At 39.1% G+C, this 12,674-nt stretch overlaps 1 protein-coding gene across 1 annotated transcript; it reads left to right on the top strand.

Annotated features, from left to right (window-relative positions):
- The first annotated feature begins 823 nt into the window (after positions 1-823).
- On the top strand, positions 824-12,190 carry LOC133642866 (protein FAM104A-like). The gene is made up of 3 exons (XM_062037277.1): positions 824-1,403; positions 4,500-4,608; positions 11,348-12,190. Exons 1-3 carry the CDS (start codon positions 1,387-1,389, stop codon positions 11,567-11,569), a joined length of 348 nt encoding a protein of 115 aa, XP_061893261.1. The 5' UTR covers positions 824-1,386; the 3' UTR covers positions 11,570-12,190.
- The last annotated feature ends 484 nt before the right edge of the window (positions 12,191-12,674 follow it).

The raw sequence follows: 12,674 nt of genomic DNA, 5'->3' as shown, positions 1-12,674 counted from the left end.
CATGTTCGAATTAAAAGAAAGAAAGAAAGAAAGAAAGAAAGAAATACAGATAGAGCAATAATACTAAAAAATATGAAAAAAACACACACAAAAAACCCAAAAAGGGCTATACCTAAATCACTTGAAATGTTTTTAACAAGGATATCAATTTAAGGGCTTTTTTACTCTTAATCATTCTACACGATTTGATTGATAATTGTAACCCATTAAGCCAATTAGAAAATGTAGGCCTTACTTTCACAAATCCACATTTATGTAGAAAATTACTATTATTATTATACTATTATTATTATCATTACTAATTATTAATTAATTTACCATGAATTGATTACGTGGACCCCGATTTAAACAAGTTGAAAAACTTATTCGGGTGTTACCATTTAGTGGTCAATTGTACGGAATATGTACTGTACTGTACAATCTACTAATAAAAATCAATCAATCAAAGATGTTTTGCCTGGAGCATAATAATGTTGACAAACATTTCTATGTTACAGTCGTTTACAAAAATACCAAATTTGGCTAGTGCGTTTTTGATTGATTGAGACTTTTATTAGTAGATTGCACAGTACAGTACATATTTCGTACAATTGACCACTAAATGGTAACACCCGAATAAGTTTTTCAACTTGTTTAAGTCAGGGTCCACGTACGTTACTCAATTCATGGTAAACATACTTGAAAAAGTACAGCTAATTATAATTATGATACATTCTCTCCAGCACCCCTCCCGACCCCGATAGGGACAAGCGGTAGGAAAATGGATGCATGGATTAAATTTGCTGCACAAAAAAGGTAATTGACAATTTTCCAACATCACGTGAACGCATCGCTGAAGGTCCTCGCGCATGCGCAGTAGCATGTAAACAGAAGAACAGCGGCTGGCTCTGATTGCTAATGAAGGCTAGTTTAGCGGTTCGATTTAAGCTTAAATTACAATTTGGTTAAATCTAACCGACTGAGTTTGAAGTGTGGTACAACTGTTAAGCGATAAGCTGAACGCGTTTGGTAAAAATAGTAACTCTAAGCGGTCATTTTCCAGTGTCGACGTAAAGGCTAATAGCGTTAGCTTGTAGATGACGTAAAGAAAGACAGTCGGCTTCTTTGACCCCCGTCGTTGGCAGTTTAAGCCTTGACGTGATGTAAAGTATCCGTTAATTTGTATGTGTTTTGTTAAATCATTTTCGGTTGTCCTGTTCATTTACCGGCAATGGCTAATTTCATCACTTAAACCACAATTAGCTAGCCGGGGAGGTGCGCTCGCTTAAGGTGGCTAATCAGCTGTCAAAAAAGCAAGCTAACTGCTAGCAGCCGTCGAGCAGTTTATTTGATCCAGAGAAGATTTGCCCAGAACTTCGTCGAGATTTATGCATTTATTGTCACCACATGTTGACTGAAAGCAGGTGAGTCGTATGGAGGACAGCGAATGTAAAGAAAAAGCTACGGGTCTATTGTTAACATAGCTACAGAGTGGTGCGAGCAGCCATAACGCCCAGTTTTGATAGATCAGCATTATTTAGTGAAAGCGTTCAGGTGGCGTGTTATGACTTCTCTGTATGCCATATCATATGCCAATTGTGTGATTTTTTTTCATGTTTAAACTTGACCTAAATTAGGAAAAGGAGGTGCTGGTGATGAGAGTGGCCACCTGGTTCCTGCTGGTGTTGTCTGCGGTTGTGAGGCCGGTTGAATGTACTGCCAAATTCTCTGAAACCGCTTTGGAGACGGCTTATGGTAGAAAATCTAGGGCAGTGGTTCTTAACTTGGGTTCGATCGAACCCTAGGGGTTCGGTGAGTCGGCCTCAGGGGTTCAGCGGAGGTCAAGACACACCCGACTAATCGTAATAATAAAAACTTCTCCCTATCAGCGTATTATGGATATGGCAACAGCAGAAGTCACACTGATTTGCAGGTGTGTAATTTGTTGTGAGTTCATGCACTGTGTTGGTTGTGTTCTTTGAACAAGGTGATGTTCATGCACAGTTCATTTTGTGCACCAGCAAAAAAAACATACCATATTTTTCGGAGTATAAGTCGCACCGGCCGAAAATGCATAATAAAGAAGGAAAAAAACATAGGTCGCACTAGAGTATAAGTCACATTTTTTGGGGGAAATGTATTTGATAAAACCCAACACCAGGAATAGACATTTGAAAGGCAATTTAAAATAAATAAAGAATAGTGAACAACAGGCTGAATAAGTGTACGTTATATGAGGCATAAATAACCAACTGAGAACGTGCCTGGTATGTTAACGTAACATTATGGTAAGAGTCATTCAAATAACTATAACATATAGAACATGCTATACGTTTACCAAACAATCTGTCACTCCTAATCGCTAAATCCCATGAAATCTTATACGTCTAGTCTCTTACGTGAATGAGCTAAATAATATTATTTGATATTTTACGGTAATGTGTTAAAAATTTCACACATAAGTCGCTCCCCTGGCCAAACTATGAAAAAAACTGCGACTTAGTCAGAAAAATACGGTAACTTTGTCTTGAATTTGAAAAATGTTTTCACTAAAGAAGGGTTTGGTGAATGCGCATATGAAACTGGTGGGGTTCGGTACCTCCAACAAGGTTAAGAACCACTGATTTAGGGCAAAAGCTCAGGTTGACTTTCCTGCAGTCAGCATGCCAACTGCACGTTTGCAATATTTGTGGCATTGCGCTGTGTGATAAAACTGCACATTTCAGAGTGGCCTTTTTTTGTGGGCAACCTAAGGCACACCTGTGCAACAATCATGCTGTTGAATCAGCATCTTGATATGCCACACCTATGAGCATACTTGCCAACCTTGAGACCTCCAAATTCGGGAGATTCAGGGGGCGGGGTTAAAGGGGGAGGAGTATATTTATAGTTGGAATTCACTAAAATTCAAGTATGATTTTTTTTTTCATGTTTAAACTTGACCTAAATTAAGAAAAGGAGGTGCTGGTGATGAGAGTGGCCACCTGGTTCCTGCTGGTGTTGTTCCACGTTGTCTGCGGTTGTGAGGCCGGTTGAATGTACTGCCAAATTCTCTGAAACGCCTTTGGAGATGGCTTATGGTAGAGAAATGAACATTCAATCTAGGACAGTGGTTCTTAACTTGGGTTCGATCGAACCCTGGGGGTTCAGTGAGTCGGCCTCAGGGGTTCGGCGGAGCCCATACTTGCCAACGTTGAGACCTCTGAATTCGGGAGATGGGGGGGTTGGTGGTAGCGGGGGTGTATATTGTAGCGTCCCGGAAGAGTTAGTGCTGCAAGGGATTCTGGGTATTTGTTCTGTTGTGTTTATGTTGTGTTACGGTGCGGATGTTCTCCCGAAATGTTTTTGTCATTCTTGTTTGGTGTGGATTCACAGTGTGGCGCATATTTGTAACAGTGCTAAAGTTGTTTATACGGCCACCCTCAGTGTGACCTGTATGGCTGTTGACCAAGTATGCCTTGCATTAATTTAAGTGTGTATTAAAGCCGCATATATTATTTGACTGTGCCAGCACGCTGTTTGTATGATGGTAAAGCGGACGTGACGACAGGTTGCGGCAGTGTCTTTAGGGCACGCCCCCCGATTTTGTTGTCCGGGTGGAAATCGGGAGAAATTCGGAAGATTGGTTGCCCCGGGAGATTTTCGGGAGGGGCACTGAAATTCGGGATTCTCCCGGGAAAATCGGGAGGGTTGGCAAGTATGGCGGAGCCTCCGCCGCTGAGGTCAAGACACACCCGACTCATCGAATTAATAAAAACTTCTCCTAATTGGCGTATTATGGATATGGCAACAGCAGAAGTCACACTGATTTGCAGGTGTGTAATTTGTTGTGAGTTCATGCACTGTGTGTTGGTTGTGTTTTTTGAACAAGGTGATGTTCATGCACAGTTCATGTTTTCACTAAAGAAGGGTTCTGTGAATGCGCACATGAAACTGGTGTGGTTTGGTACCTCCAATAAGGTTTAGAACCACTGATCTAGGGTAAAAGCTCAGGTTGACTTTCCTGCAGTCAGCATGCCAACTGCACGTTTGCGATATTTGTGGCATTGTGCTGTGTGATAAAACTGCACATTTCAGAGTGGCCTTTTTTTGTGAGCAACCTAAGGCACACCTGTGCAATAATCATGCTGTTGAATCAGCATCTTGATATGCCACACCTATGAGGTGGGATGGATTATCTTGGAAAAGAATAAATACATACTAACACAGATTTGTGAACAAGGTTTTTTGTGTATATAGTAAAAGTTTTAGATATTTGAGTTCAACTCATGAAAAATGGGAGCAAAAACAAAAGTTTTGCGTTTTTTTATTTTTGTTCAATGTATTTTGCTGCTCACCAAATTTGGATGATTGCAATCCGAACACTGTTAGTAGTGTGAGCAGCCATAACGCTCAGTGGCTGTTTTGTTAGATCAGCATTATTAAAGTGACAGAGTTCAGGTGGCGTCCTGTGTTATGACTTTTCTCTATGCCATATCATATGCCAATTGTGTGATTTTTTTCATGTTGACCCAAATTAGGAAAAGGAGTGCTGGTGATGAGAGTGGCCACCTGGTTCCTCAGGCCAAAAGGCAGAACCGAGCTCACCCACTGTCCCCTGAGCCAGGACGGGATGCCTGGGACTCGGAGGTACGGCCACATTTGATCCACGCCATTTACAAAGTGTCCTACAAGTGTAAACAGTAGGGTTGTAACTTTCAATTCAGAGTTTGGGGTTGGCAATACGATTCAGGGACAATGTTATATTTTGTTTCTGAAACTATTTAATGAGTAGAAATCGATTAAGTAGCTCTTCAGCCCACCAAATTTAACCAGTGTGATTGTGAAATAAATACTGGGCACGGGGGGTAAGTACTTTTCAGAGGTGGTATAGTACTGAATATGATTCATTCGTATCGCGGTACTATACTAATACCGGTATACCATACAAGACTATACCTGGTATTTCTTGCAGGGGAATTATGGATATAACAGGTATAATGGTGAAATGTAATACAAATGTAAACATTCAAACATGCTGTCCAGATGGCTGGTCTCAGACAATCATGGAGGTGCACCTGCTGGTGTGGTTCCGCGTTGTCTGCGGTTGTGAGGCCGGTTGGATGTACGGCCAAATTCTCGGAAACGCCTTTGGAGACGGCTTATGATAGAGAAATGAACATTCAATTCACGGGCAAAAACTCAGGTTGACATTCCTGCAGTCAGCATGCCACCTGCACGTTTGCAATATCTGTGGCATTGTGCTGTGTGATAAAACTGCACATTTCAGCGTGGCCTTTTTTTTATGGGCAACCTAAGGCACACCTGTGCAATAATCATGCTGTTGAATCAGCATCTTGATATGCCACACCTGTGAGGTGAGATGGATTATCTTGGCAAATAATAAATGCTTACGAACACAGATTTAGACAGATTTGTGAACAATGTTTGAGAAGAATAGGTCTTTTGTGTGTATAGTAAACATTTTAGATCTTTGAGTTCAACACATGAAAAAAGGGAGCAAAAACAAAAGTGTTGCTTTTTTATTTTTGTTAAATGTACTTTGCTGCTCACAAAATTTTGATGATTGCAATCCGAACACTGTTAGTTCCGAACCAGGGGCCGTATTTATCAAGTGTCTTAGAGTGCCATTTTACACTTAAGTCCTGAGAATTTGCGAAATTTAGTCCTACTCTCAAACTTAAGAATAAAAGCTATTTGTCAACTTTCTTAAGTCTAAGAATCACTCCTACTCTCCACGATATTTAAGAGACCTTCAGAGGTGTCCTAAGGGGTTAGGAGTTGCCAGCAGGGGATGGCACTGAGGCGAGAGAAAGTGCGCTAACGTTCAGGGAGCGGAAGGATGTCCTGGCTTTGTTTGATGACGAGCAGCTGATCAAACGGTATCGTTTAGACAGAGCAGGTATTATTTTTGTCACAGATTTAATAAGGGGCGTCATCTCATCAGCAACATCATGCAGCAGAGCTTTCACAGCAGAACTAAAGGTCATCACAATGCTTCGATATCTCGCCACTGGGAAAATGCAACAGTGTAACCCTTATGATTTGGGGCCATCACAACCATCAGTAAGCAGAATTGTTATGGAAACAATAATGGCCCCTACTGCTCCTCACCTCATCATGCGTTTCATTGACTTTCCAACTACACCCCGGATAATTCAGCAGAAGCAAACTGCATTCATGCAGGTAGCTGGCTTCCCTGGAGTGGTTGGGGCAATCGATGGTACACATGTAAGGATCATCGCTCCAAGTCTGGACGAGAGTGATATGGAAAGAAAAGGAAACATTTATTTTTGATTCATTGCCAATATTGTTTATTTTTGTATTATTTTGTAGTTTATTGTCAAAATATACAATCCCATTGTCCACTTAAATATTTCTAAGATATTTCTTTATTCTTAGACAAGGGATTCCCTTCCGTGATTGGTCATTTCTATGGACACAGAAATGACGTCACCTAAAATTCCGTTTACGGCACGTAGTAATGTCGTAATTCAGCTCTGAGTGTGACACTTAAGATTCAGTCCTACACTTCGCTGAAAGTGTGAGTAAGATGCTTGATAACTAACTTTTAAGTGCAGCTTTCAGCGAAGAATTACTTTACTCATAAGTCAACTCTTAGCAGACTTCTTAGGAGTAATTCTAAGAAGCTTGATAAATACGGCCCCAGATGTAGTTCTAGAGCATTTACTAGGAGCCAGCGAGAAGTTATATTTTTGACTTGACAGAGGTCACAACATCGAAAGTATATTACCTGAGGGGGCGTGTTTACAGGATAGAGTTGCCAAATGGGTAACGTTTTCTGAATTATTTGCATGCATGTTATAGAATTTTACATTACATTTTCAATTATAATGTTAGTAAATGATCTACTAAAAAAACTAAAACTTCTGTGGTACATTACATGGTACATGTATGTGTCAAAAAAGATGAGAATAAATCTTAAGGTAAAATATACTGTAGAATGCACCCAATTGCAGGAAATGTAGTCTTGATTTTCAACATTTTCTTTCGGGGCTTGTGTAGCAGCACTTCCTGCTGATAGAAATGTTCTTTTTTTCATCAGTTTTCCTCAAATCAGAATCAGAATAGTTTTTATTGCCATTGTTTGAGAACGGGTTCACAAACTAGGAATTTTTCTTGGTGCAATCGTGCAACATAAAACGCATATAACACAGAATAGGTAATAAAAAGCTGTAATAAAGGGTGATCACATGCCTGATACAAGCAAGTAAACAACAATTATTGGCCAAAGCATTCACACTTTAGGTTGAATTACCAAGAGGAAACCTTTTCTGCTCGCATCTTCAGTATTCAAGAAATGTTTAATAAAAGTACACTAACAAAGATTTTAACAGTAGATTCATTGAGTGAGGAACTAAAAGCTGTGCATGACTGGACAGTATGTAACAGACTTGTCCTTAACATCTCAAAAACCAAAAGTATTATATTGGGGACCAGGCAAGGGTTATCCTGTGACCCAAAGTTGGATCTGAGGCTAGGTATTTCAACAGGTCAGAAGTGCCAAGCTCCTTGGAGTGATGCTGGACTGCACTCTATCCTGGTCAAAACATATCAGTGATATAGTTACAAAGATGGGAAGGGCGGTTTGTATTTCCAGGAAATGTGCTGCTTTTGTTGATCCACCTCTTCTTTGTCAGATTGTTAAGAGTTTAGTCTTGTGTCATCTTGACTATTGTTCTACAGTCTGGGCGTCTGCTGCAAGTGGTGAGATCAGTAAGCTCCAGATTGTCCAGAATAGGGCAGCAAGGCTGGGTCTTGGTTGTTCACTAAGAACCAATGTGAACCAAATGCATGCTTCTCTTTCCTGGCTAACAGTGCAGAACAGGTTGTCAGCTAATACTCTTATATTGTTCAAATCAGTAACCGGTAGTAAAACTCCTGCTTTTCTCATGGCCCAAATAGTTCAAAGTAGCACTATACATAATCATAATACCAGGGCGTCCAGTGAGGGGCATTTTGTACTCCCTCGTCCCAGGAAGAATGCTTTGCGGAAATCTTTTATTTATAGATCTTTATCGCTCTGGAATAACCTGCCTCAAATTCTCATTGGCATTGAAAGTAAACAGGTTTTTAAAAAGAAAGTAATATTTTATCTGAGTCTTTAAATTAGTTTGCTCGTTGATGATTTGTTTGGTTTTATATTGTGTAGTTATATTTATATGGTAATTATTATTCTGTGACTGTAAATTGTTTGCTTGTTTTCTTATTGATGCTTTTATTTATTATTTTTTTCTGTATTGTGAAGTTATAATTATATGCTTTTACTTGTAATTGTATTGAATTGTGGACCCCAGGAAGACTAGTGGGTTGTTGAAGCAACCAGCTAATGGGGATCCTTAATAAAAAATCAAAACCTGCTAAAAATTCCCCTACCCCGGCCATATCTGTTTTTGGCCCTGGTGTCGCTGATGAAGGACAACGTCCCAGGTGTGCGGAAGCATGTATAATAGTGTTGGCCCCTCGCTTCCTAATTTTCATAGCCTCCTTGATCCATTGCTTGTATTAATTTATTTCTGATGAAATAACTTTTCCTTGGCTGCCAGTTATCGTGTTGTCGCTTCATGTTGTTTTTGTTGTTTTGGAAGTCAGTGCATCACTTCTGTTTTGTCTGTCGCGTCCTTTGTGCCTCACAGTTGTGTTGTGGCTTTATATTATTGTGTTGTCGTTTGTCTTTGTTGTGGCTTTTGTTGTATTGTGTTTGGTGTAGCTGAAAGTTGTTGTTAAAACTGATATATTGAGGCATTTGTTATATTTTTCGACTACTGTAGCCATCTTTCATTTTTGTTTTGATGACGCCTCAGACGGGCAGACAGACTAAACATATAACGTCCTTCTCATTAAATGTGGTAAACTTCAAAATAAAGTCTGCCGTTCTTAAAAATCCAATGTTTTTTTCTTTCTTAGTATCGATAAAATCGATCGATTCCGTTTTAAAACGGTCTTGGATTGATACCTATATTCTGGAAGGCAAACTTGTCGAGTACAAATCGATGTAGTTGAATCTAAGGAAAATTCATTTATATACAGCTATATTTAATTAAACGTTACACTTGTAAAAAGACATCAAGGACTGTTCTTTAAGTCTGCACACTCGCCATACTTTTGATAGATTTTCCACATAGGAGATGTTCCAGCTTTGTGGTGTTGTCAAACTGCTTGATTTTGTCAACACAGGTACACTTATGTTGTGGCATCTGAAAGGAAAAGTGGATTTCAAATGCCTGATGAGATTTGATGACATTTCACACTAAGTATTTCTGCAGCATATATTGAAGCAAGATATAACCAACTGTAGGGACATTTGAAAGTCAAGATTTCATTGGCGTAAATTGTACTCTTGAGTACACCACAATGAGTGGAAATTTCAACAAGATTACATATCTGAAATCAAGGCCAAAAGTACTTATTTTTCGACTGGAATTTTTTTTTTTTCTTGAGAGGATGTCTGAGAGTAGTGTCTTGTCTTTAGAGATATGTCTATTTAAATCTAAGATGAATCACTTAAACAAGCAAAATAATCTAGCAACAGAATATGCAAATATGCATTGTCTTTAATGTAATATTGATAAGAAAATAAGCACTTTTGACCTTGATTTTTATGATGAATCTTACAGGTTTAGCAGTGTGAATCCGGCATTTATGTTCCTGTGCCTTTTACACAGAACCAGGGCAGCAACATGGAAACAAGGCTTCTTCCGTAAGGGAGCTGCACTTTTTACCTATCACTTTACAATCCTTATGTAAGACAAGAACACCTATGTTTTTCTTTTTTTATGCATTCTAACTTGTTAATAAACGCTAGCAGAAGTCCGCTAACAATGAAGTCAATTGGAGTCACTTTATTCCGCCAATAAAGCGCTCTAAAAACCTCAGTCTTATATACAAGCTGTAAGTACAGTATATATGTAATGTAGTAACAGGCACATTCATAACGTGGCATTTACGTATTTTGACGATTTTAAGCATAAGGCGACATATTAATTTCACAGACAAATCACAACGTTTGCTTTTACCTTCAACAACAATGATGATCCAGAACTTTATATTTTTGAGCCTGTATATAGGGAAAATTAGGTACAAGTTTTAGAAGCTGTGTGCTAAACCAATCCGGCAGTAGCAGTATTGCTAAGTACTACACAAGAAAGTCACGTACTTTACAATATCTGCTCTCACTGGGATGCCCACTGATGTTCATATATTCCCGTTTAGATAAACCATTAATCATAATCCACCCAGAAGTAAAAAAAACAACAACCCGCAAACGAGCGTTTTTACGTATCTTTATTGCGATCTCCGGGTCTAAGTTGAATGTCAAATTTTACCAACTTCTCGGTTTATGGCAACAACCTTGTACTATACAGGTGAGAGGCAAGATTTATAATCTAGAATTAACTTTCACTAACTCGGAAGCGATGCAGCAGCTCACCGGGCTCAATATGTCTATGTACTGTAGCTGCATAAGCTAGTTAGCTCGCTCTGATCACAGGACCACTAAAAATAGTTTGCCTTTAGCGCTTATAATAATAATATCACTAATACTTGGTACATATTTAGGTCAAGAGATCTAAATGGATTATTGTTGGCAATTTTTTTATCTATTTTTTTATATGTATAGGGCAATAGGGTATTCCATTAGCTTGATTGTTAGACTTAGACAAGATTTAATAAACCACAAGGGAAATTATTCAACACAGTAGCTCAGTTACAGTGATGAAAAGTGTAAGGATGGAAAGGACAATGCAAGTATAAATAGACTAATATAGCGATAAAAAATCTAACATATATATACGAATATATACATATGTGTACAGTAAATTATATATACAGATATATTATATTATGTCTATAACATATATACAAAATATACCAATGACCATGTACAATATTACAGTATATACAGTATATGTGACAGGAGCAGCATAAAAGTAGAGAGTAGATCCAGCAGAAAATAGACATTATAAACATTATAAACAAGGAGACGTAGCTAACATAGAAGGTGTCGGGTAATAGGCAGATATCATCTATTGCTATATTGCTATATATTGCCACCTCATACTTGCCGTATTTAATGAGTTAGAATGTATAAAAAAGAAAAACGTGTGTTCTTGTCTTGCATAAGGATTGTGAATGATGGGCAAAAAAAAGTGTAGTTCCTTTTTAAAGGCACTGCAAACGAGCAATACAATAAACAATTCAATTAATACCTCTCACAATTAAGCATTATTGCATTTTGTTATACACCTGATAGGTTGTGCAAGCTTTCACAAGGGAGTGTATCCAATATTGGTTTAGAATAAGATAATGTTAGTAGTATTAGTAGTAACAGGTGTTTTCTTTGTTTTAGTCCTCCAATAGTGAGAGCAGTCTCAGCAGTCCAGAGCATGCATCTGGGAGCTGTAGCAGCAGCCGCTGCGCCGCGGGCCCCTGCAGTCCCCTCAGCTCCAGCGACTCCTTCGACCTGGGGGGCCCCAAGCAGACGGCTTCCTACCTGCACATCAACCGCATTCTGAGGGAGGCGCACTTTCAGAGCCTGCAGAGCCGAGGCCACGTCCAAGAGACACTGTGACCTCATTCCGTGTCCCCCCCGAGACGACCTGATCAGGTATCAGGGCTTCAGAGAATCAGCAATAAGAACTGTGACCAGAGTGGTCTGGTTTACACGCTGCTGCAGTGTGATGCTTTTTATTAACACGCGAATGAGAAGAGCTGCCAAAAATCACAAGTTTAGGCCAGTCACTTTTGACTCGTTTAGTCTTCTATAGTAGGATGTCTGGCTGATATGAAGTCTCAGGGAGGTTGTAGGTCTGAACCTTTCTGTCCTTTTTTCCCCTCATAGTTAGCTCCACAAATCATCTTCAGATTCAATACAATAAATAAAATGTCATAGCACAGCGATTTATGCCACACTTCCACTTTTATTTTGACTGTCAAATGTTGCTATTAAGTCCACATGACAGAGCAACAAATAATGACTGTGGTTTACAAATAATACAGGCAGCCCCTAGTAACACCTGCCTGTACGTTATTAGACCCGTTACTCCCCGTGTGTGATCCTGAAACCCAGAGAAAGCTCAGCTTTCAAGAGTTATTTTTTTCCATTGTTATATTTTTTGTATTTAGTAGTCAACATGTCATTGACTCCTCTTGTAAATCATATCAGAAATAATAAAGTGTTTTTTTTTTTTTTTTATATTTTTTTTTCATTTTTCGCCTTGAAGGTCCATATTGCCATTCATAACTAAATATTCTCATTCATCCAGGGCATTGAACCGATCACAACTGGACTGTTCAGATTGTCCGAGCAGGCTTCATTAGTTAATGTTCACAGACTTTGGACAGCTATAAATGCTTGATGCCAGATTCAAAGTATTTATCCTCTCAAGGAGGGAGCATTCCATGAAAAAACATTTCACTCTATCGTGGTTGACAACAGCTGCTATGATGCAACCTGTGCCAGCATAACAACAGTCGTTAGGATGGAATTACCCTCGTTGGCATTCCACTCCGTTTTATCAATGGTCAAGGGGGCACCTAAAACCCCCCAAAAAACAGTGTATGTCCTGTTATTTGTTAAGACTAAATTATTAAATCCCTTAGGGAGGGTTTAAAGCACAGCATTGCATGTGAGGGGTAGGTGGTATGCCATTCAATGAATGACTATCCTTGCATTG

Source organism: Entelurus aequoreus, linkage group LG25 (assembly GCF_033978785.1).
Source record: "Entelurus aequoreus isolate RoL-2023_Sb linkage group LG25, RoL_Eaeq_v1.1, whole genome shotgun sequence".
In the NCBI taxonomy this organism is placed as follows: Eukaryota; Metazoa; Chordata; class Actinopteri; order Syngnathiformes; family Syngnathidae; genus Entelurus; species Entelurus aequoreus.
Note: the sequence above shows the minus strand (reverse complement) of the source record. Positions and strands in the feature narration are given on the sequence as shown.